Source organism: Saccopteryx bilineata, chromosome 3, assembly GCF_036850765.1.
Source record: "Saccopteryx bilineata isolate mSacBil1 chromosome 3, mSacBil1_pri_phased_curated, whole genome shotgun sequence".
Taxonomy (NCBI): Eukaryota; Metazoa; Chordata; class Mammalia; order Chiroptera; family Emballonuridae; genus Saccopteryx; species Saccopteryx bilineata.
The window spans coordinates 105,087,359-105,112,629 of NC_089492.1; the positions used below are offsets into that span (position 1 = coordinate 105,087,359).

Below are 25,271 nucleotides of genomic sequence, written 5' to 3' on the forward strand. Positions count from 1 at the left end.
AGTGAGCCAGCTGGGCTGTGTAGACTCAGGGAACAGGTTACAGAGGCAAGAGAAGGGACCTTGGGGACAGATTCAGTGGGTTAGCCCAGGATGAGCTGCCACTGCCTGTTGCTTCCCTGGTTGCAAGTCTCATGGGACCTTTAGAGATTAGGAGAAAGAAAGCAAAGAATACAGACCTGAAGGAAAAAGATGTGGCTGTACTCTAGAGAGAGAACATTTTTGTCCTAAGAGTTTTATCTGTTTTCTAAAGGTGGGAACTTTAGGGGAGGTCTCAGGGAAGGGGCTCAACAGGGAAGATTTCATAGCTTTCTGGGTGTGTCCTTTAATATGCTGGTTCATCAAAATGAGTGTACAGGGTCAGGGTCATGCTCTCTACTAATGGGTCGGTGCTAGAGTAGGGGGTCATCGGTCATTGCATCTGGTCTTAATGCCAGCCATGGTGTTGCTTCATCTGGCTTTATTGTTCTTCTGGGCCTGGAGTTGAAACACAACTGAGGCCTAGCTATTATCTCTAGTTTGACCAAAACTCTGTCTCTGGTCAACAGACTTGATGCTTTCTTCCTAAGATTATTTGATGCTGATTAGAACCTCATTGTCCTGAGGGCTTAATGCTTAAGGGAGTAGTCATGCAGAGAAGGAGGCAGGTGAGTCAGGGTGCTGGATGAGGCTAGTTTAATCAGCTGTTTCCCTATACCTCTTGCCAAGGAATTTTCCCGGCTTCTTACTCTCCTGCTGCACTCTGCCCAGTGTGGCAGAAGTGAAATATTTTTAGTCACTTCCCTCTAATTATTTAGAGAAGCCACCTATATTATCAAGTTAGGAAAGCTACCAACATCCATCCATCTTTTACAGATGATTCGTTTATTGCTGAAGCTACACATCCTGAATTTTAAAATATGACAAAATCAAAGGGAGGGAAAGAGGGAGAAATCAGAGATGGTCAAAACTTTTTTGCCTAATGAACACATTGAAATGGGAGGGAGAAACACTGCCTTATTTAAATTCAAATGTTAATGTTTTGTATTTATTTTACAAGACCTTATTCTACACTTAACAGAGACTTATGAATTTTGGTGTTCTTTTCAAAGCTGCTCAGTAATTACAATAAATTTGCTTTCATTTTGGAACGAAATAAAATGGCTTTTCTCCTTCCAAATGATTTTAAATCTTTGCGATTTCAAGTGCATTGATCTATTGGTAATTTCATTACTGGGTATATCTTTATTTGTTGTCCTCTTCTTGTCTTTGGCCTTTACCTCGAGGGAGCTGAGACTTCAATGTTAACTGAAATATGAAGTTATTATAGATGGACATCTAACACGTTGAGTTTTACATCAGAACATTTTGGAATGTGTCTTAAAAATACACTCAGGTAGTTTTGACTATTGTTTGACTACTCCTTTAAGTACTTATTGTATTAGGCTCAAGGAATGAGAGTGAAAGGGCCACTTGTGGGTAGTTTGGTCAACCCTCACCTTACAGATGAATCACTTTAAGTTAAATAAAATGACTTCCCTGCCTGACCAGGCAGTGGCGCAGTGGATAGAGCATCGGACTGGGATGCAGAAGGACCCAGGTTCGAGACCGCAAGGTCGCCAGCTTGAGCACGGGCTCATCTGGTTTGATCAAGGCTCACCAGCTTGGACCCAAGGTCACTGGCTTGAGTAAGGGGTTAATAGGTCTGCTGAAGGCCCGTGGTCAAAGGCACATGTGAGAGAGCAATCAATGAACAACTGAGGTGTCACAACGAAAAACTGATGATTGATGCTTCTCATCTCTCTCCGTTCCTGTCTATCCCTCTCTCTGACTCTTTGTCTCTGTAAAAAAAAAAAAAAAAAAAAAAGACTTCCCTAAAATCATGTGGCAATTCAGTGGAAGATCTGGGCTAGAATATAGGTCACTTCATTCTTGGTCCAGTGCTGTGTCCTTTACTAATGAAATCTTCCTTTGGGGGTTATTCTTCCTTGGGGGGTTATTCTTCCTTTGGGGGTTAGTTTATACACCTTGCTGCATGATCCTCTGGTTCTTCTGTGAAACTTAGCCTTCCAAGGGACCCATCAGCTTTTTAAGGGCATGTGCTCACAGTCTTCAACATCAGAGATGCAACTCAAATTCCTCTTCCTTCATGAAGCTTCAGAACCCATTAAAATGGTTTTTCTTTCTCTCTTTGGTTCTTCTCAGCACTTAATAACTATACACTTTTTTTTTTCTTAAGTTGGAAACGGGGAGGCAGTCAGACAGATTCCCACATGCGCCTGACCGGGATCCACCTGGCATGCCCACCAGGGGGCGATGCTCTGCCCATCTGGGGCGTTGCTCTGTTGCAACCAGAGCCATTCTAGCACCTGAGGCAGAGACCATAGAGCCATCCTCAGTGCCCAGGCCAACTTTGCTCCAATGGAGCCTTGGCTGCGGGAGGGGAAGAAAGAGACAGAGAGGAAGGAGAGGGAGAGGGGTGGAGAAGCAGATGGGCGCTTCTCCTGTGTGCTCTGGCCGGGAATCGAACCCGGGACTCCTGCACACCAGGCCGATGCTCTACCACTGAGCCAACCAGCCAGGGCCTTGTTTTTTTTTTTTTTTTTTTTTTTTTACTGCACTGTTATTTGGAATTTACCAGGTGCCCCTTATGAACATTTTTCTGTTCCACCATTGGACATCCGGTCTTGGGTGGATTCTGCCTTCACTCATCTCTTGCTTCTAGCACCTTTATTCCTTTCCTAGTGCAACTATTTCTGCTGGGTGGTGCCTCTCTGGACAAATCAGACTATTGAGTTTCCTAAACTTGCTTCACACTTTCCTGCCTTCACACTGTCTCCACCATCTGGCACATGCACACTTCTCTGCGTTCAAGTTCTGCCCGTGGTTAAAGGTTTCTCTCCGGTGCTGCATACTTTAAGGAAGGTGTTTTCACCACCAGTTGCATGTGTTTTCTCTCTGGAAGCAGCACAGTGGGGAAGCAAAGAGTAGAGTCTGCCTCCAGGCTGCCTGGGTTCAAATCATCACTTCATTCCATATCCAGAAATGATGATGATCCTAACCCAGAGATTTCTGAGATTAACTAAGAAAATGTTTATGTAATACTGCTACAGCATCAAGCAGAAGATAAGGCTCAATAAGTACTTTTAATTCATAGCTGTTTACTGTGAAAAACTCAAGCTACCCCATTTAAACCTAAAACTCTACTTTTTTTTGCTGGGAGTGGTGTAGGGTGGGTTCAGTACTCTGCAATACACTCTTCTATTTGTCACAGATCATCTTTAAGTTTATAAAACTGTGGCATGTCCCTGACGCTTGAGTATCTTCTGATTAGATTACTGTCTGTAAAGACAGTAGGCACGGCCACCATCACAGGCGCCTGGCCCATGCAGGTTCGCATTGGATTCAGACAGATGGTAATGAAACAATGGGACCAAGAACTGGTGGGCCATCATCTTTAATCCTAGCTTGCACCCAGTGGGCAAGAAATACACACACTGGGCTCCAAAAGCCACTTATTCAATGCTCAGAAAGCTACTGACTTATCTGAGTTTCCTAGAATCAAAGGTTTCTAGCTCACCAGACTTATTCACCTCTGTTCCCCATCTCCTTCCTTCTCCCTGCACAAACTCTGCACAAACTGGCTTCTCCCTCAGCACTCCACCATCTTGGCTGCTTCCCCTGGTCTCCTCCATGTGGCCTTTCTCTGCTCTGCTCTCTAATGCTAATCTCAGGAACCGAGAGAGCAAGCTCCCAGTCTGCCACACTTTATAGTGTAGAAACCAAAACCTTTAATCCAATATACAAACAAGGAAGTCTCGGATACAAAGTCACTTATCTGAGGCATAATGGGACTCCTCATGAGAGTGCACCACCCCACATCAAAAAGGGTGGGAAAGGCTTAGTCCCAAAACCAAGCCCCAGGCTACAAGGATCCTGCCTGCCCACAGCCCACCCCCAACACACATTAATATAATCACGCCCATCTCAAGCAAGAAGGGCATCCAATACCATCACCTGGGCGATGGGCTTCCACCTTGGCAGCGCCATCTTTAACAAAGTGAGCATAATATATTTTGTCTGTCTGAATCAAATGCGAACCTGCACGGGCCAGGCGACTGTGATGGTGGCCGCACCTACTGGCCTTACAAAGGGTAAAAACACTCTCAGTTGGCACCTTTTTTGGGGGGTGGGGGTTCAGGTATCTCTTATAGGCCTCACCTGATAGCTGTTAAAGAAATGATAAAAACAACATTCCGTTAAATATTTCAACTCTAGGGAGACACTCTGCAGAGTTCACATTTGCTCATCGATTTAAAAGAGTTCAGTCAGTTGGAACTCTGCCGTCAAAAAGTGCAATTTGAGTGGCTGTCCTCTAATGCAGCCATTCCAGACAACCCAAGAAGCTTCTGGGAATTTGTGAATTATAATGTGAAACAAGATGTTCAGAAGATTCTTGGATAATGGATTTTCCAAGTCATTTGTGCTACAAGTAAATTAAAAATATAAAGCCTTAGAGGAAAATGGTAAATACATCTAAACTCTCACTCAAAACCCATTTAAAGTTTTTTAAAGACACAAAGCAAAATCAATCCAATCTTTATCCCCTAAACTAGAATTCCTCTAGCAATAATATTACACGACAAGAATAACTCTGGTAAATAAAACTAGATGTTGAGTTCTTCCCGGGGAAATGTCTGTGTCATCTGTAATGATTTCTCAGAAATATTGTTTAGGAAAAGAGATATTACATTGTCAGGGCGGCGACTTTGCAGATACGCTTCAGAGAGCTCTTGTATTACAAGCTTCTGTTTCCAGCCACTTAACAACTTAAAAAAAATTAAAAAAATTTTTTTTTTAGTGAGCTAGTAAAAGATGGTTTTCAACCACATATTTTGATTAATCTGAGGATGAGGTTGAAGTGCCTGGGATTACTGGCATGGGTGCTTTCTGGCAGATACCAATATGTGTGGTTGCCTGGCTCAGCAATGCCCCTGCTCTGGAAGCATGTCACTGCTGATTGCATCAGGGGGAAGCATCTCGCCGACTGACCATGCTCATGTGCTTCTGCCTTGGGACAGGCACTGCGACAGACAGACGGAGTCTTTGGAGCTAATTCATCGTAAAGGTAGACTCTAGAACAGGGGTCCCCAAACTATGGCCCGCGGGCCGCATGTGGCCCCCTGAGGCCATTTATCCAGCCCCCGCCGCACTTCCGGAAGGGGCACCTCTTTCATTGGTGGTCAGTGAGAGGAGCATAGTTCCCATTGAAATACTGGTCAGTTTGTTGATTTAAATTTACTTGTTCTTTATTTTAAATATTGTATTTGTTCTTGTTTTGTTTTTTTACTTTAAAATAAGATCTGTGCAGTGTGCATAGGGATTTGTTCATAGTTTTTTTTACAGTCCGGCCCTCCAACGGTCTGAGGGACAGTGAACTGGCCCCCTGTGTAAAAAGTTTGGGGACCCCTGCTCTAGAAGGAAGTCCTCTGACCTCTTACTGCTAACATGCCAGATTCTCTCTGGATCTCACCCACAGCCTTCTACCTCCTTATTCTTCTAGTAAATTCATCTCTTATGATTAAATTTGTCAGCATTGATTTCTGTTGCTTGCAAATGAGAAAAGCCTTCATCAGAGCCCTACCCAAGATTTCCAGTGGAAGTGGTCCACTGTCCCGCTGATGTTCCATAACACAGACAGGGCATTCGCTGGTGGTCAGTGAGAGAGCAGACTTGAATAGGGGTTTCCCAGTGGCTTCTCTAAGCTGGTGCCAAAGGCCAGGACTGACCTTATCAGATAACTGCATTAACCCAGCTGCCCAGTGGTGGGATTCAGCTGGTTTGCACGGGTTCAGCAGAACCAATACCTAATTTTTTGTTGAATTTGGTGGACCGGTTATTAAAATGACACTTGTAGTCAGGGTTCTCTCTAAAGCAGGCGCCTGGGCAGCCGCCCAATGTGGAAATCACAAATTTACATGTTTTTAATGTTTATCTGTGCAACAGCATATTCTAAGCACCCATAGTAATATTTATTCTGTCTATAGGTGAAAAATTTGCAAGTGAGGACTCCAATCAAGAAGCAATATGGAAATACCTTAAATAACAGTTTTATTGTTTTTTTGTCAGGTATTATTTAATTTTTTTTTCATTACTATTTTAAAACATAACATAATCTAGTTTTGTGTACCTCTCTTATTGTTCTTATTTTTAAATGCATGAAATAATAAACTACCTTTTGGTATATTGTTTTTTTATACTTAAAATGGTCACTAGGGTGGAGAACCGGTTGTCAAGTTATTTGAATCGCACCACTGCAGCTGCCCCTAAACAGAGTGAGGCTTAAAAACTACAGCTCAAATGGCACCTCCACCAAGGTTTATTACTGTGGCTAGAAGGGATGGCTACCTTCTCTTGAACTCCTATCAGACTTTGTTGTAACCTTTATCTGGCTCTTATCACCTGTTGTTCCCTGTAGTCATTTGAGAACTATAGCTCTCTCTGTCCTATCATCTGCAGACTGTCATTGGATCCTGCGTGCTGATCTGTCCCTTTCAGTATTTAGTCCCTGAGTGGTCCACAAGTCTGACCTAAAGGTTTTCTGTTTTGAGCCTGTGGTTTAGGGATGGGGTATGGGGAAAGGCAAGGCCACAGAATGGGGTTTGATGCTCTGACTGGGCAGATAGGAGTGGCTTAACTGAACGAAAGAAACAGCCTATAATCAGGTGTTAGGTGGCATGTTTGAGAGGTCGCTCAGCCTGGGCTGAAATGACCAGCATATCAGACTCCAGGCAGTAATAAGCTCTGCTATTTTAGGATTTTAAATTATCCACCTTCATGGTTGAGAAGACCTAGTGGGCCATTTTCTCTAACACCTACCAGGAACAAAACTAGTCCATCAGGCTTGCCCCTTGGATGATAGATACTGACTTCAACTTCATATATGGGCTATGAGGCAGACCAGTAAATGCAGTCTTCTCTGCATCAGATTGTTATAATAATGATTTGTTGTTATGTGAAACCTTTATTTCTGAGTACTTTTGCCTCTTCTGTCTTGTTTAGCTTCACCAAGTCAGAACCATTCAGGGGAAGAAATCATCGCACCCCTTTTACAGAGAGCACAGAGGTTTTATCAGTAGCCTGAACCCACAGCGCAAATTAGGGAAAAGCAGCCTGGTGCAGAACTCACGTCTGCCTGGTCTGTGTCCTGTTAATCAATTCAGATAATCTGGGGCTGTGTTGGACCCTAGTCTGTCATTCCAGGGAATCCCCATCCCCGTGGGCTCAGAAATGCTGGCTGCTGATGCTCATGAGGTAGAATTAGGGACCCAAGGGTCATCTCATTTCACCGGAGTCAAGGACAAATTTAACAGCAGCAAGGGATAAAGCCTTCATTCTGAAAGGTGAGTTTTACTTATAATTGGGATGATTCTGAATTTGGCTCGGGGCATTGCAGAACCGTGGTTTGGGGCCACACAGAGCAGCTGTGATTGGTCTGCTGCCAGGAGGGGTTCGCCTCCCAGTGAGGCAGAAGCTGGGAGTAAATGAGGACTATGCAGAGAAGCTGCCCACCAAGTCAGAGAGCCCACCTGCCTGGTGGGTGGGATAATTTTAATTTCCTTCTTTAAAAAAAATAGCTGATGGGAGACTTACTAAAATCTGCATCAAATGTGATTTCTCACACACCAAGGGGTGCTGACAGAACAGAACGCATATGCTCCGTGGAGCCAGCCCTCTGGGGTCTGGAAGCGAGCAGCAGGGCCTTCCTCACCACCGTGACTCAATCGGCTTTTCCATTCTTGTTAGATCAGAGTTTCTCATGGCCAAGACACCACCTGGTGCAGCTACTCTGGGAGATTATATTTGGGAGAGAAAGCTTTCAGGCCTCATTTTAAGACATGAAAAGAAGCTAAGTTGGGGGGCTTGGAAAGAAAATAGAGGTGAGTAAATGAGCAGAACTCGAGCTTTGAATTAATCAGACACTGCTTTTGAAATGAAACAAACAAAATGAGACAAGAAAAACCAAGGACTTATTGCTCTTCAGCAGAGGAAGAGCTCCAATACATGAGCCGTCTGGCTCCACATTTCCACTGAGATTTTGGAAACTCTGTGGCTTACTTTTTAGTGTCCACTAGGGGGCTAGAATTCACTTTCCCCTAAAGGATGATTTTTAAACCAATAAAATTTGGTTCTTGCAAAGCTTCCCCCAAGGAGTCGGTTTTTAGGCACTGACATGTTTAAGAAGTGCCTTGAAGGTGTAGGTGGGCAAGATCCACCACTACCTGAGGCCTTTGCTTTTTTATGGGGTAGGGAGGTGGGACATGAGCTTTCTGAATTCTGAGATTCTTTTGGTCTGGCCAGCTTTAGGGCCAAACTGTCCTGCTCTCAAGGGTTTGCTAGGCTTCCCTCTGTCCTGTGGGCTCCTACCTGGTGTGCAGGGCTGGAAACACATCACTCTCAATTCAGGCTGCTGTGGTTGTTTTGTTTTGTTTTGTTTTAATGGATCCTGGGCTGTGAATTTATTGTGTTGTTTTCTTTTTCTTTCTAATTAGTGAGTTAAATAGACATAAAAATTAAAAGCATCTGGATGGGGTATATTAACATAGGCAAGCTTCTAGTCTTGCTTCTCTGAAGTTGATATGTCTATTATAGCCCGTTCAAGACAGACTGGGGGGTCTGCAAAACCTGGGACCTGGATGTTGACATAACACAGAGAACTCCCTCCAGTACTCATAAGACCCCTTGCTTCCCATTCTCTAGGATGGAGAATTTTAAAGTGGCATGTAGATATGGTACATGCTAAGTAGCATATATGTTTCCTTTTGGTATTGGCTCATTGTTCTTATTCAGCTGTCTACTTAGTTTGAGCATCATGCGTGTAGCTCAATCACCACTTTAATCATACTAACTGAGCAAGTCTGAGAATCTTGAGTTGAATAAGACCTCTTCAATGAGTCTCACTTTAGTACCATGATTCAAAAACAAGGGGCCAGGCTTTACCCCTCGGGGCCATTTGGTAAATGTCTAGGGATATTTTTGGTTGTCACTAGTTGGGAGGACAGCACTACTGTCATCTAGTGTGTAGAGACCAGAGATGCTGCTAAGAGTCCCACAGTGGACAAAACAGCCCTCCCCAACAAATGATTTTCTGGCTCCTAATATCAGTTGTGCTTAGGTTGAGAAACCCTGCTCTAGCAGAAGATGCACATATTGAATAAATGATTACATTGTGGTGGGATAGGTACAAAAATATATGTAAATACAGAGTATCAAAGCAAGTACATGTCTCTGTCTGTGTTTGTGTGTGGGTGGGAGGGGGTTGGAGAAAACTTCACGAGGAAGTGATTCCAGATCATGATTTTTTTACTTAATGTCTTTGTAATTAACAGTCCAAAAATGACTTTGAAGTTTATTAGTCAAGAACTACATAGTGGAATTTTTTCGTTTTGCACACACTCTGGGTAATTTAAGCAGATATTTTTGATGACTTTATATCTTCCCTTAAAATTTCTCCCAAAGGGAGAGAAGGCATAAGAGAAAAGTCTATTCACCCTATTCTGTGCTTCTCTAGTCTACTATAACCTGTGGTTCTTCCATTGGGACTCTTCTCCCTTTTTCGCTTTAAGGTTCAGCCTCATGACCCTTGGCTTGTGAAGCCTTCTCCTGGAGACTTCAGTCCTGAGTGATCAGGCTATTTTCTGATTTCCTCAGAGCCTTGTTGCCTCTTTCCCCATGTGCCTCAGTCTCGTGGGTGTGTTTCCACATAGACTTAGGGCTCCTCGAGGCCAGGACCGCGCCCTCCTCCTGTACATTCCTCTACAATGTTGAATACTGGACCCTGATTTCACTGCAGGAAGAAGAAGAAGAAAGACATTCAAGAAAGATTTCAGGACACTAACATCCTGGTGACACTGGACTCATGGAAACAGCACATTTTATTCTTCCAAAGTCTCTAGATCATGTCTTATAATAAAGTTTAAAATTTTAATCTCTGCTCAATAGGAGCTACATGCAAAAAATAAATTGCCATAATTACTATTAGCATTTTCTTACTAACAGATTTTTCAAAAGTTGCTTCTATATCAAGCAGATCAACCTTCCTGTTGTCATAGAGACAAAGATCTTTATATAAGCATGGCAAGGTGAGATGTTTTTTATCTCTCTTCTAGTTGACTGGAACTAATAAGAAAAGGAAAGGAAAATTTAAAAATCATTCTTTTCTATTATTTTTTTAATTCCCCAATTAAAACAAGGGAAAACGTGGGTGGCTATTTTTTTTGTATCACATTTTAGATTTGAAATACCTATGTTTTAATAAGATATGGAAGGGACAGAGAGATGTGAACAATTGAACAATGCCATTTTCAAAATTTGCAAGCAGTGGGGCTTGTCAATTATAAGCAATTACAATCCAAAGTCCCCCCACTCCCTGCCCTTTAAACCAAATAGTGAACTTTAATTGAAGGTTTTAAAAGACAGGACTACCAAGGCTTGAAATGATTAAAACATAAACTGGCACCTACTGCAGGGCTGACGATGATGAATTCTAAAGTGCTCTGTGGACTTGCCTTCTCCAACTCCCAGAACCAAGAGTGCTCCTCTCCTCTCTGCTGAGTCAAATCCTGTGGCTAGAACGTCATGCAAGACCATATTCGTCTTCTGGAAGCTTTACCTAATAACTTCAGTTCTCTTCTTTCACAAACTCCTGATAACTTCTTATTCACAACATTTACCTATCTTATAATTACTGTTTACCATTTCATTCATTCAACATTAAGAAAAGAGGATTTTAGCATGAACCTGCATACTTTTCCTGTCCTTTGCCTCAATGTTGAATTATACTTCCAACCAACCTCCTTCTTGCCTCAGGACTCAGAAGTCTTCCTGTTCTAAATTTTTTTTTAAATTTATTCATTTTAGAGAAGAGAGAGAGAGAGAGAGAGAGAGAGAGGAGGAAGCATCAACTCCCATACGTGCCTTGACCAGACAAGTGCAGGTTTCAAACCGGCGACCTCAGCATTTCAGGTTGACGCTTTATCCACTGCGCCACCACAGGTCAGGCAGTTTTCCTGTTCTAAAGTGATCCCTTCCCCTACCGTCTGAGACTAATGCTCTCCTCCCGCCCGCATTGAAATCCCACGCCATCACGTATTATTCCTCCCCATCCCTTGTATCAGCAGTGTCTGTCTTTCTCTATTGGTTTCTTCCCCTATTCCTCTTTAAAGAAAAAATAAACTTTTCTCAGTCCTGTTCATTTTCCACATGTCTCAGAGTTTGGGGTTTTAATTTGATCACAGCTGCCTTTTGCAGCAGATAGTCATTGTGGATGTGTGTTTGTGTGGGGTGTGGGGACAAAAGTGTATGGCACAAGGAAGTTTAGGACATAATTCTTGCTTTCTGGAAGATATATACTCTGTGGAGAGCAACATCTTGCTTCTCAACCTTCATTGTGCATCAGAAATACCTGGAGAGTTTGTTGAAACATAGACTGCTGGACCACACTCTCAGAGTTTCTGATTCAGCAGATTGGGGCTGGGGCTTGAAAGTGTGCATTTCTAATGTTTCCCAGGTGATGCTGATGCTGCTGGTCAGAGATCACTTTGAGGAACATTGCCTTAAAGTATCTACCCTCCCATTCATTCTTATACATTACTTTGGTCATATTGATGTTGAAGTCACCATATCCTGCTGAAAAAGTTATTGTTTTGGCCTTTATGTGCTCCACCTCCATAGGGTTCTCATTGAAGAATGAGGTCATTTCTCAATTGTCTGATCCTCAGGAAGTCCGACCTTGTGAGGGGCAGCACGTTTGTTGACCTAAGACAGTGGTCGGCAAACTCATTAGCCAACAGAGCCAAATATCAACAGTACAACGATTGAAATTTCTTTTGAGAGCCAGATTTTTTAAACTTAAACTATATAGGTAGGTACATTGTTATTAACTTAATTAGGGTACTCCTATTTTGTGGAAGAGCCATACTCAAGGGGCCAAAGAGTCGCATGTGGCTCGTGAGCCGTGGTTTGCCGACCACTGAAAGGGGTCTAAATGTCTTAGGGAAGATGCTCCTGGTGTGGATGCCAAGATAGTGTGTGTGAAGGAAGAAAGTCAAGGAGTCTCCAGAATCCCGCAGGGATGGCAAAGAGCTCCAGAGCCAGGACAACTAGCCCGTTTTGGGGAGCAAGACTAGCCAGCTTTAGCATGCCGAGGTACTTATCTCGTCTCACACTCTGCCCCCAAACACAGTCAACCCTTAAACTCTTCTGGAGGGGTCCTAGGCTCCTCTGAACTGTGCTGTGGGGCAAAAGAGGAGTTTTGTTTTGTTTTGTTCTTCTCGCTCCAGTGTTCTCCAGGGAAGGGGTTTGCTCCTGAGACCGCCATCATGGTCACAGCAGGAACTGCTCAGGGAAAAGCTGAATCTGAAAGGACCTGGGTCCTGGTCCACCCATTCCTGCCTCCCACAGAGGACTCTCCACTCAGTGCCAATTTTGAAAAAGATGGGGAAAATTTATATATATATATGGTCTACCGGAAAGTTATGTCCATTTTTGGAATAAAACAAAATACAAATTTTTCTTACTGTCAATAAACTTTAATAAATGATATAATTGCCATTATTATTAATGATTTCTTGCCAGCATGAGGGCAATTTGTATATCCCATTTTTGAAAAATATTTTATCTTTTGATGTGAAAAATTGAACCAGTGCTTGTTTGATATCTTCTTCATTTTTGAATTCTTTGCCCTTCAAAAAATTTTGTAAGGACCAAAACAAGTGATAGTTGGAGGGTGCTAAGCCCGGGGAATATGGTGGATGCGACAGACATGCTTCTGTAGCATTTCTTCCTTGTTGAAATTTGTAAAAATTAGAGTGGCGTAAAAGAACTTTATCAGTAGCCATGGGTACACTATTGCTTCACACATAAGACTAACGTGAATCAAGTTTGTTTTAGTTAATTTGCTATGTCAGTATGTATACATTAAGTGATAAAAATAGAGAGGCACACATGCGCCAAATAAACATGTGCTTACGTGTCAAAACTTGTGATAGAAATGGACAGAACTTTCCGGTAGATCTTATATATACACACACATACACACATGAAGGGGTAATTTTCTTTCTAAGAAAGCAAATAGAAAAAGATAATTAATAGATGAAGTGTCTTTATTACTCTGTAACTGTGGGACCTTGGGTAGGTTGTTCCAGTTCTTTGGATCTGAGACTTGCAGGTCCCCATCTGTATGGGGACCAGGTGAGTAAGAAAGGCTGTTAGTGGCACATTCATTCATAAGAGCAAGATGAGAGGCTTATCAGGGAAGGACAAGGGCTGGGACTTTGAAGGCAGTTCCTTAGATTTGTTGCATGATTGAAGCAAATTCTATCAGCATGGTCCTCACCTTCAGGGAATTAAGCTGACTAGATAATTAATGGACACTAATTAATATAAAGCCCTCAAACTTTAAACTGTATCTGTCAACCACAAATATTCCCTGAAGGCCACTATCTTTTCCAGGGGAGAAGTCTAGCACTTCAGGAGGGTGGGGATTCCCTTCAGTGAAGAGGGACCCTGACAAACTGCTAGGGCCCATGGAAGTGGTGGTGGTAGAGGTGTCTTTTCTCTCCCTGCATGGAATTTCATCACTTCTAATGTTAGAACATTACCAAAACCTCCACCAGCCAGGTGCCTTTTGGATATTATTACAGTATTACTTTTCTTTTTTAACAACTTTATTGAAATGTAATTCTTTTTTTTCTTTCTATTCAGCAAGAGGAGAGGAGGCAGAGAGACACTCCTGCATGTGACCAGGATCCACCTAGCAAGCCCACTAGGGGGAATGCTTTGTCCATCTGGGGCATTGCTCTGCTACTCAACAACCAAGCTCTTCTTAGCACCTGAGGTGGAGGCCATAGAGCCATCCTCAGTGCCTGGGGCCAACTTGCTCCAATTGAACCATGGCTGCAGGAGGGGAAGAGAGAGAGAGAGAGAGAGAGAGAGAGAGAGACAGACAGACAGACAGACAAGGGGGAAAGGGTGGAGGAGCAGATGGCCACTTCTCTTGTGTGCCCTGACTGGGAATCGAACCTGGGACATCCATGCACCCGGCTGATGCTCTACTTTTGAGCCAACTGGCCAGGGCCTGAAATGTGTAATTATATAAATTACATGTGTGTTATATGTATTATATATATATACCATAAAATTTACCCATTCATAGTGTACAATGCAACAGTTTTTAGTATATTTGTGGAGTGGTACAACCATCACCACAATCTAATTTTAGATCACTTTTGTCATCCTCAAAAGCTGTACCGATGAGGCTCTGGTGGAATGGCTCAGCTGTAGAGTGTCGGCTGGGCGTGTAGAAGTCCCAGATTTGATTCTTGGTCAGGGCACACAGGAGAAGCGCCCATCTGTTTCTCTAACCTTCCCCCTCTCCTTCCCCCCTCTCTCTCTTCCCCTCCTGCAGCCAAGGCTCCATTGGAGCAAAGTTGGCCCAGGCGCTGAGGATGGCTCCATGGCCTCTGCATCAGGTGCTAGAATGTCTCCCACCACAAGTGAGCAACACCCCAGATGGGCAGAGTATTGCCCCCTGGTGGGTGGGTGGATCCTAGTTGTGTGCATGCAGGAGTCCGTCTGCCTTACTGCTTCTAACTTTGGAAAAATACAAAAAGAAAAAAAAAAGCTGTACCCATGAGCAGTCACCTGGCCTTTAATCCAACCTGGCAGCTTCTAACCTACTTTCTGTGTATCTGGACATTTCATATAAATAGAATCATATTGTGTATGGTACCTTTTTCTAAACTGAAAAAAGGAGACCTGGTGACACTGATATAGTAGTACTAAAGCCCCCCCTTCTCCTCTTCACCTCATTATTTCAGCAAACTTCCTCCACCTGCTTGCTGAAGGATACAATTCCCTTAACCACCTTTGTGAATGCGGTGGTGTGCCTGACCGGGTTATGGTGTGCTGGAGGTGGGACACAGGCCTTTGGTTGATTAGGCTTTGATTGACATGCCAGTATGCTGGGGACGGGTGGAGCAGTGGCTTGCAGCTCACTGAGGTGTATGTGAGCCCTGGTTGGGGGAGGCAGCTCTCCAGCAGTCAGGGTTGAGTGCCCAGGTCACCCTGGCCATGGAGCCTGAACATCTCATTCCTAGAGGAGCACAGCATGCCAGAGGTCACGGTAACTTTCACCAACCCGCAGGCCCAAGGCTCACAGAGCACACAACATTTCTTCCAGCAGGGACAGCTGCTGATGGAGGAGCATCACACACAGCAACATACCCTGTCCCTTTCCAGGAGCTGGAGGGAGCGAGGTCTTTCCCTGTAGCTTCTGGGCAGTTCAGCACTGCCTATCGTGGCCCCAACCACGGAGAAAGAGGGGACATGGGGCCGCCAGGGGCTGGAGGGTGAGCCAGCAGGTGGGGCCCAAATCCAAGGTGCGGCACAGGATGGTAAAGACAGATCCCATCTTTTGGCTTCTCATCACCCTAGGTGGTAAGTTTGATAGGGCGAATGGTCTTTCTCCAAGTTTCCCGGTAAAGGGGACCAAAGACTAGGGAGGCAAGGTGGCCGGGAGCGCGAGAGGGGCCCAGGTCCAGGGCGCCGCGTACTCACAGTCGGGTGATGCCGGCCAGCGGGCCGGGGCAGCGCAGGGCGCCGTCGGGCGGGCAGCTGCAGGGCTCCGGGCAGTGCGCCCCGCTTAGCGCCCGTGGCAGCGCCGGTGGCGGCAGCAACAGCAGAGCCAGCAGCGGCCAGAACACCATGGCCGGAGAGCATGAGTGCCGGCTCTGGCTGCTGGGCGGGTGCCCTTGACAGCCCTGGAGTGCGGCCCGCGCCCCTCTCCCCGCCCCTTGGCCTGTTCTCCCACCTCCTCCCGAACCCGCCCGTCCCTTGCCATCCCTCCCCCACCTAAGGCGCCCCCGACGCCAAGCTTCTGCTCTGCGCCGAGGTGGGGCAGTGTCAAGCGACCCCATCACGCCCTGATTGCTGCTTTCCATGGACTGGACTGTCCCATACATCTGCGAATCAGCCCTAGCTCTAGGAGGGGGAGTGTGGTAATGGTGCATGCTTTGAATTAGGGGTGGGGGATTCTGAATTCTCTTCCTGGCTCCGTTGTAACTATGAGTGTGAAGTTGAGTGAGTTGTGCCACTTCCTCTAATCTGCTGGGAGGGGGCAGACAGATACTTGGACACTTTCCACACCCACATCGGAAGGGGTGAAAATGCACAGCTGAGAAGCTTCATCTCTCCTTCAGTCTCAGCCCTAAATTCTTTCTCCTCCTTCGCTGCTGTTCTCCCTCCACACTACAAGCAGTCTCTGTGCACCCAACTTCTCCAGTACTATCCCAGGATTCTCTTGGTGCTTTCCTCCTTATATTGTAGCGATCTGAGTCTGTGCTAATCTCCACTCCAGATTGTGAGGTACTAGAGAGAGCAAAATCCAGTTCAGATTTAGTTTTGTATTCCTTCTGGCTTCTACATGTAGATTTATTGAAGGAATGAAACTGCTCTAATAGTACACAGCAGTTATTCCAATGGGAGGCCCAGTATGGGCTGGATCTGTGACAGGCGCTTTCACTCACTTCTTGCCGCAGCTTCACTATAAACCAGCAGGTGATACACCAGAAAAATGATGTCCTGAGAGGTTATGTGAGTTTCCCAAAGTCACATGCTTGTAAGTAGCAGAAACCTGTTTAAACTTGTATTTATCACCCATTTAATTTCACCAATGCAAAAAAATTACTATATGATCTATTGTATATATCAAGGACTTGAAAAGCAGGCAAATTTTATGGTAAACCTAGGAAATCCATAATTTCTCCTATTTAATTTAATCATTAAAACATTTTTTTCTACCTTCCTTCCAAGGACTCTATTTGGACTCTGGAAATCCTAGAAGTCTTTCTGAAAGAGGTGGGCTTAGAGAGCTGGGAAAGTATCTAAGACTTTACAGTCAGGAAGTAAACACAGATTCCTTTTACTGTTTTGAAGCCACCTCCCGCGGAGCGACTGGCTCAGTCACTAGTCTCTATTAAGTCTCTTGGGAGCTCTTGCCCAAGGAAGGTAGATTTTTAAAAAAGGTTATTAAATAAATCATTTGGCTTTGCTGGATGATAAAATTGTGCTAGATGGCATGAAAATAGAGCTTGCGTCTATATACTATTGTCTTCCTATTCTGGATCCCTGTCTCCAACTGCTTACTCTTCACCCTCCTATACCTCTGTCCTTGCTGTTCCCTGACCTGAAATGATTTTTTTTCTTCTTTTTCCCGCCATAGTACATTAGGTAAACTTCTAGTTGTTTCATAACTCAGCCCAATGTCATTTACCCTGTAAAGCCTTCTCTGATTCAACTGAACCAAGTAGTTGTGACCAGAGCACCCTATTCTATAGCCGGTAATATAACACACTGTAATTATGGCTTTAATTTTTTTAATTTAAATGAGAGGAGGGGAGATAGAGAGACAGACTCCCACATATGCCACAACCTGGATCCACCTGGAAACCACCATCTGGGGCTGATGCTCTGCCCATCTGGGGCCTAACCTTACAACCAGGCTATTTTTACCACCTGAGATGGAGGCTCCAAGAACTATCCTCAGCACCCAGGGCCAACACACTTGAATCCATAGAGCCATGGGTGTGGGAGGAGAAAAGAGGGAGAGAGAGAAAGAGAGAGAGAAGGAGAAAGAGAGAAGGGATAAAGACAGAGGGAGAGGGAGAAAAAGCAGATGGTTGCTTCTCCTGTGTGCCCTGACTGGGAATTGAACCTGGGACTTCCATGTGCCAGGTTGACACTCTACCACTAAGCCAAGCATCCAGGGCCATTTGGATTTAATTTTTCTTCCTTTTGTTCATTCATCTTAGTATTTCTAGGCATGTCATGGCTTCTAGCTCCTAGATAGTTGCTCAGTAAATACTATTGAATAACAGAATGAATAAATGAAACCCACACACAGACCTATAGCAGATGCTCAATAAATCATCTAAACCGAGCTTAACAACCTTGCTTCATTTATTAAACTACACTGGATCTATCTGGATAGGTATCCAGTAATTACTCCTGACTACTTTGGGATCACATTTCCTCTCTTTCAGTTTTGTCAGTTTTTGGTAGGGAAGTTGGGGTGACATTGGGCCTTTCAAAGATTTCTACCATGTATTCTGAATTGTAGGAGAAAGGGAATGAGTACTCTAAGGTGGCTAAGTGGCATCTATTTCAAGTCTTAGGTTTTATTTGGATTTTTCGTTTTACTCCATTGCCTATCTGTGAAATAAAAAGAATGGTTGCTTCTACCCACCCCTGAAGAACCATTTGATTCTGTGCTTGGGTATCCTTGGGGGCTGTTCAAACTCTGTAAGAGCAGGGAAGTTAGAGTACCTTGATTTTCCTTTCTGTTCTGTCATCACCCAGGTGACTTGGTCTTTGATTTTCTCATCAGTAGGGGGAGTGGCTGGAGTTCACAATCCTCAAGGCTCTTCTAGCTCTAAATCTCAAGGCCTGTGTGGTAGCTTCTACTGTATTGCTGGTGGAAGGAGCTGGATTGTGTATATTGACTTCTTATTGCTTGTGTTGGATAGGAAGTAAAATCCTGTTTATAGAGAGGTGAAGTTGTTAATTTGAAAAAAAAAGCTCATAACTGTAATGAATTTTCATAAAATTTTTATATCTCTGATCATTTCTGTTATATTTTAATTAGCACATTTGTTCTTGCAATGTACCTATTATAACAAAATCACATTGATTGTTATAATCACAAAAGTTTGTTACAATAGAATTTACTTATCCTGCTCATTAATATATGACCTATTTAGAGTGAATATTTTTAAATCTGAAGAACTTCTATGTCATTTAACTATACTTATAGTTACTTTTGTCACAGAACTTCAAAAAAGCATGACCCACAAGGATTGTTAATTATATTTTATTGACAAACTAAAGTTCATGCAATTCACAAGGAATTGATTCTACCTTAGAGATATAAAAATATCTGTTACTACAATGCAGATATAAAATTCTTTAAAATTTAAAACAGGACTTCTCATATTTTAAAGTGCAGAAGTATGATTTGGGAAGCTTTAAAAACAAAGATTCCTGGGACCCTCTCTCCAAAGAGATTCTAACTCATTTGATATGGAGTAGGCCCAAGAGACTGTGTTTTAACAAGTGCCCATGTAGTTTTGATGCATAGGTTTTTCAGAGCACAATTTGTGAAACATTAAAATGAAAATTCTAGGATTAAATTTTCGTTGAGAAGACAAAGTTCAAGAATCCTTACCATGGCCTGACCAGGCAGTGACACAGTGGATAGAGTATCAACCTGGGATGCTAAGGACCCAGGTTCAAAACCCCCAGGTTGCTGGCTTGAGAGCAGGCATACCAGCTTGAAAGTGGGGTTGCTGGTTTGAGCATGGGATCACAGACATGACCCCATGGTCACTGGCTTGAGCCCAGAGGTTGCTGACTTGAGCCCAAAGGCTGCTGGCTTGAGCTCAAGGTTGCTGGCTTAAGCAAGGAAGGGGTCACTAGCTCAGCTGAAGCCCCCTGGTCAAGGCATGTATGAGAAACAATTGATGAACAACTCAAGTGCCACAACAATAAGTGGATGCTTCTCATCTCTCTGCCTTCCTGTCTGTCTGTCTCTCTCTAAACTAACCAACTAACTAAATAAATAAGTAGAATCTTTACTATGGACTCTGAGTGAAGTATAAGAATTTTGACCCATTGTTAAAGAAATCTGGTACGTGTTAGCACATGCATATAATAATAATATGTGTGTATGTGTATAAAATTGCTCAATTGGTTGTAATACTGAGGGTTTTTTTTTTGTTTGTTTGTTTTACTTTAAAGTAGCAGTCAGTCTACTTATTTTAATTTTGGAGGGAAGAGTTAGTAATTTCACAAGATCATGGGTCCTAATTTTCTTTCTTAAAAATGTTTTTAAAAAGAGAGAGAGAGAGAGAGAGGTAGAAACATCAATCTGTTCCTATATGTACCCTGACTGGGGATGAAACCCTCAGCCTTTGTGTATAAGGACAATGCTCTAACCAACTGAGCTATCCAGTCAGGGCAGAGCCAATTTTTCTTTATGTATCATTAGATCAAAACTCAATAGCACTTTATGTCAAATTAAGACATTAGAGTTGGAGGAAATTAGCAAGTAATAAAAAATTCTCAAACAATTTAGGTAAGATTTTCTATTTATTGAACACATGTCCGCCTTAGTACCATACCTAACATTTCTTCCCTCTTAAATGGTGTTTTTACCTGTCCCTCAGAAGGAAAGTAGGGCAGAGGAAGAAAACATGTGTAAGGAAAGAAAATATGATTGGCCTCTGAGCTGTCTACTTTGCCACTTGAGCAACAACAACAAAAACACAAAAAAACCCACCAAAAAACCAACCAAAAAAGATGACCCCTGGAAGTTCAACTGGAAATTCCATCTTCCATTTCACTGTTTCTGTGGTATGTGATCAGCTGTGCCATCCTCAGCTCTGCCCTGGGGTTTCTGTGGACCTTTGGAGGTACTAACTTGAAGCTGCAGGCTGATGGGTGAGTAACCCTAGGGACAGGTCTGGGAATGGAAGTTTAAGGATGATCTGGGGTGTGGAAATCCCCAAGAGAGCTAGAGAGGGAATTTTCCATTTTGGTCCTGTTGCTGGAAGGATATGAATGAATTGGGGGCTGCTGTCCTCTTTGTTTCATGGAAAAAGCCTACCTGCTCTGGCAGTGATTAAAACTGGAGAGAAAAGCAGATGTGGGCAAACAGAGTCAGAGGCCAGCACTTCCCTTGGATATCACAAGTAATCGGCCAAAGCATCTTCTCTTTTCCTTAAGCTGATTGGTGTTGAGTCTCTCTCACTTGCAACCAAACTTCCCAATCTCTACTATCAGCCTTACTGTAACATTTATTTGACCTGCCTACATCCCCCTTCTCTTCTCAGAGAGAAAAGAAATAGGGCTTTTCTGTCCTTATGTCTGTCGTAGGGCTCACTTTTCCCCTTTGATTGGTAGCATTTATCACTGTGCTTCTGGGAACAAACTGGTCCAGTGAAAGAATGAACAAATGAATGAGTGAAAAAGGGCAGCGTCGTAGAAACGCATCTTCTTCTTTTTAAGAGAAGCTTACTTTTGCTAAACAATTCACCAAGCATCCTTTCTATTTTAGAAACGTGCTCCTAGTAAACTGCAACCATGGTTTAGAAATCAAATTTCAAACTAAAATATTAAGTGGAGCCAACCCAAGGAGAGAGAAAAATTTCTGATATAATGAAATAAATTAAAAAGAAAACAGTATTTGATTAAAAAAAAAAACCTGACATACAATTAATCTAAGTGTGTACCACAGGATGCGGATGCCTGCTGTGCTAATTGGCAGAATTTAGGGGAAAGGTGTCAAAGCTCAAGAAATTTGGGAAAAATTGGGTTAAAAAATTCTCTATTAGATAATTTCTCAGAACTTTTTTTAAAACACTTTATTCAATTTTCAGAGAGGGGAGAGAGAGAGAGAGAGAGAGAGAGAGAGAGAGAGAGAGAAAGAGAGAGAGAGAGGGAGAGAGAGAGGGAGAGAGGGAAGGGAGAGGAACATCAACTGCCATATGTGCCTGGACCAGGCAAGCACAGGGTTTCAAACCAGCGACCTCAGTGTTCTGAGTTGATGCTTTATCCCACTGCGCCACCACGGGTCAGGCAATTTGTCAGAACTTTTAAGATGTGTACCAGGGGTCCCCAAACTTTTTACACAGGGGGCCAGTTCACTGTCCCTCAGACCATTGGAGGGCCAGACTATAAAAAAAACTATGAACAAATCCCTATGCACACTGCACAGATCTTATTTTAAAGTAAAAAAACAAAATGGGAACAAATACAATATTTAAAATAAAGAACAAGTAAATTTAAATCAATCAACTGACCAGAATTTCAATGGGAACTATGCTCCTCTCACTGACCACCAATGAAAGAGGTGCCCCTTCCGGAAGTGCGGTGGGGGCCAGATAAATGGCCTCAGGGGGCCGCATGTGGCCCGCGGGCCGTAGTTTGGGGACCCCTGATGTATACTGAATCTCCAAGGGGACCATAATAGGCAGTAGGGGACTGGTGTTTGTTTGGGACATACTTTGAGAATACTGATTTGGGAATTTAAGTTGAGAAAACAGACTTTTGTAGCAAAGAACCCCTTCACTAAACTGAAAGCCAGAGTTGACTTTGGTGTGGATATAACCTATTAATATGTGGACTTGGTCATGGTGGGAAAGATTGCCTGGATTTCTCCTCTTCTACTTCTAGCTTTTGATGTAGAAGTCAAGGTCTAGAAATCCCAACATCATCAATATATCCTTTCAGGGTAAGCATTGCCTTCCACAGTCTTCTTTTGAAAGATGAAAATACAGCACAGGTGGGAGCACACTGATTTGATCTTCACCTGAATTACTTGTTTTTAGAATAATTTTGAGGGCCCTGGATGGTGTGAAGACACGGGAACATGGATGGAGCTTAGAAGGTGGATGTACCTCGACAGTGGGGAGGGAGGAGTCTGCAGGGAGCTTCCTCCTTGCAGAACTGCGCCAGGAGCGAACCGTAGGACTTGCCCTCAGATACATTCAGAACAGAGGCTGTGCAGAGGGAAGAAAACCTGTTTTCCTTCTTGGCTGTTTGTGTGGCGGTCCTCTTCTCTCACCGTCCTGCTTTCATCCTGTCCCCGGGGCCAGGTGCAGTGTCAGGCTCTCAGCCCCACTGATAGATCCTCTTTCTCACATGTGGCCCCATTAGAGATGGGCAGAGAGCCACCCCGTTGGTCTGATGGTGCTGATAATAGCTGTCACATTAAATTATGCTTTCCGGGCATCATGTCACAGGTAGACAAACAGAAAGGCCAGTCATTACCCTAGGGCCTGCTAGGCTTTTATCAAAAGAGAACTCTCTTTCAAAGAATAGTTTAGAAATGGGCATCAGTACTGATTTGTGCAGCATGGGGCTGACAGAGAATGCTGCTCCTGTTTGCAGCAGAAGAGATGGCGCAGGAGCTGATGGGCAGTGGTGCGGTGCTGAGGACGCCTGTGAGGGACAGGGCGTGCTGCGGATGAGCAGTGTTGTGGGTGTGTGGAGTTTGATCCAGGAGACAGCTGAACTGCGCTGGTGCAGAGTAAGACAAACACTGAAACAAGGGAAACACTGAGAGACAGATCTGGGACCCTCCCTAGTGGGTGTCATCTCTTAGACTCACTGTTGGACAGTCACATGAGAGGCAGATTCAGGGGGCTCACTGGGAGATTGCACTTCTGTACCTTTGGCTCAGGACAGGACATGTGCATTTTAACAGTGTCTCAGGTGACTTTTTTTAGAAAAGGAAGCCCAGTCCACCCTCTGAGAAACACTGCTCCAGAGTGATAGATGAAGCCCAGGGTGAGAATGTCTGACGAGAAGTGGGCCCAGGACAGCATGATGAGACAGCTGTGTTAGGGAGGACGAGGAATGGGAGGAGCCATCAGACAAGTTGAGAATGTGAAATCGAGGGAACAGACTACACAAGAAACAAGATAAATGTGAACAAACACAAAGGAAAATTTATTCCTCAAAACTGAGATATGAAAATTAAAGAAAATCTGATGTATGACTTTACTTCTACTAAATTTGCCAGAAGTAATTTAAAACAAACACCAAGTGGTATAGAAATAATTGCAAAATAAAGACATCCATGCATTTGAAATATTTAAGCCTTTGGGAAAGCAACAGGGTAATTCCTATCCAGATTGAGGCATATGCGTCTAGCCCTCAATCCTGTGATTCTAGAATTGAGACTTTTCCGAAGAAAATAATTGAACAAAATAGAAATGCCAGGAGAATGAAGATGTTCATTATAATAGTGTCTGTATGACAAATTTGAAGGAGCCTGAATACAGTGATTTAAAGAAATTGATTCACTTAATGAAATATTATAGTACTTTAAAATAATTGTACTAATTAAGAGACAGAGAAAAGTTGGAGATATTAAATAAAAAATTAGAATATAAAGTAATATTTACAGTATACATCCAGTATTATAAATATGTTCCTTTGAGAAGAAAACCAAAATTTATTTTCTGTGCCAATCCCACACCTCTAATGCTAATTAGGAGGGTGGGCAAGTCAGGAGGAGACCTGGTGGCCTAATCTCTGTGTAAAGACTTTCATTGAACTCTGACACTAGCTAGGTTCCAGTTGGAATGTTGGCGTGGTTGAAGTCTCTGTGGATCTGCTTGCAATGGCCAGACTGCGGTGGGGCTACCTTAGGTTTCTTTAGGCTGGAGGAGGGGTGCACCATGTGGTGTCACCTGTGTGGATCATGAAGTTCTCTTCCACAAACCTTTCTCAGCCTTCTCCACAGGTCTGCGATTCTTCCCCAGAATGATATCCAGTCAAGGTGTCAATATTTAGTAATAACAGGATGGATTATTTAACTAGGAACTTTTTGAAAACCATAAAAAAATTAGTTGACAATAGTTTTACTTATATATAATTATGGGAATTATGTGTATCTTAATATATAGCTAGTCTACTTATACCTTTATATAGCAATGGGATACGGTTTTAATGGAGTGAGATTCTTGAATATAGTTGCTCCTTCCAGGAAAACTGATAAAAATCTTTATCCCTAAGAAAACAGTCTTCTTTTTGGTTTGTTATATAGCTTTTTTCTCTGTTTCCAAATACCCCAACCCTATAGGAGATGGCCTATTTTTCATTTCCCCACAGTCTACTCTGTGATGATCATTTGCTTATATTAATGCTTATATTATACTGCTCACAAAAATTAGGGGATATTTCAAAATGAATATGAAGCAATAAAATATCCCCTAATTTTTCTGAGTAGTATATTTTTCTTCAGCTAGCTCGTGGTTTATGCATTTGCAAATGTTCCAAGTTCGTGTTAAGTATCAGTTGTCATTAATATTGATGAGGATGTTTTGCTTTCCTCCACATACATTGCTGTGCCCCCAGCAACTTGCTACCCGGAAAAGCTCTCTTCTGTGCAATGGGCACTAGTCATTTTGCTTACCTGGCATGCTCTTCCTTTGGTAGCAGAAATCTGCTTTTCTTTTAGGGGAACTCTCTGTTTTGTGAACCCAATGACCTAAGTGCTCCTTGGTCTTCAACTTAACCAAGAGATGGGGAACACATGACCTGGGTTAGGCCCCTTAATCTCTCTTCTGGGAGTTTAGTCTTCAGTGAATGACTTGTCGGCAGAGATGGCCAGAGTTGAATCATTCTTTCATCTGTGAGATTCTGACTGAAATTCTTGGAACTGCTTTTTT

General features: G+C 43.2%; 1 protein-coding gene across 1 annotated transcript in view; it reads right to left on the minus strand.

Annotated features, from left to right (window-relative positions):
* LHCGR (luteinizing hormone/choriogonadotropin receptor) overlaps window positions 1-22,671 on the minus strand; it is an 84,865-nt gene extending 62,194 nt beyond the window's left edge. The window contains exons 1-3 of the mRNA XM_066266461.1: window positions 22,658-22,671; window positions 16,234-16,404; window positions 15,595-15,729 (exon numbers count right to left, since the gene is read on the minus strand). Coding sequence (XP_066122558.1) covers window positions 15,595-15,729; window positions 16,234-16,404; window positions 22,658-22,671 — 320 coding nt within the window. The remainder of the gene's footprint in view (window positions 1-15,594; window positions 15,730-16,233; window positions 16,405-22,657) is intronic.
* Window positions 22,672-25,271: the final 2,600 nt, after the last annotated feature.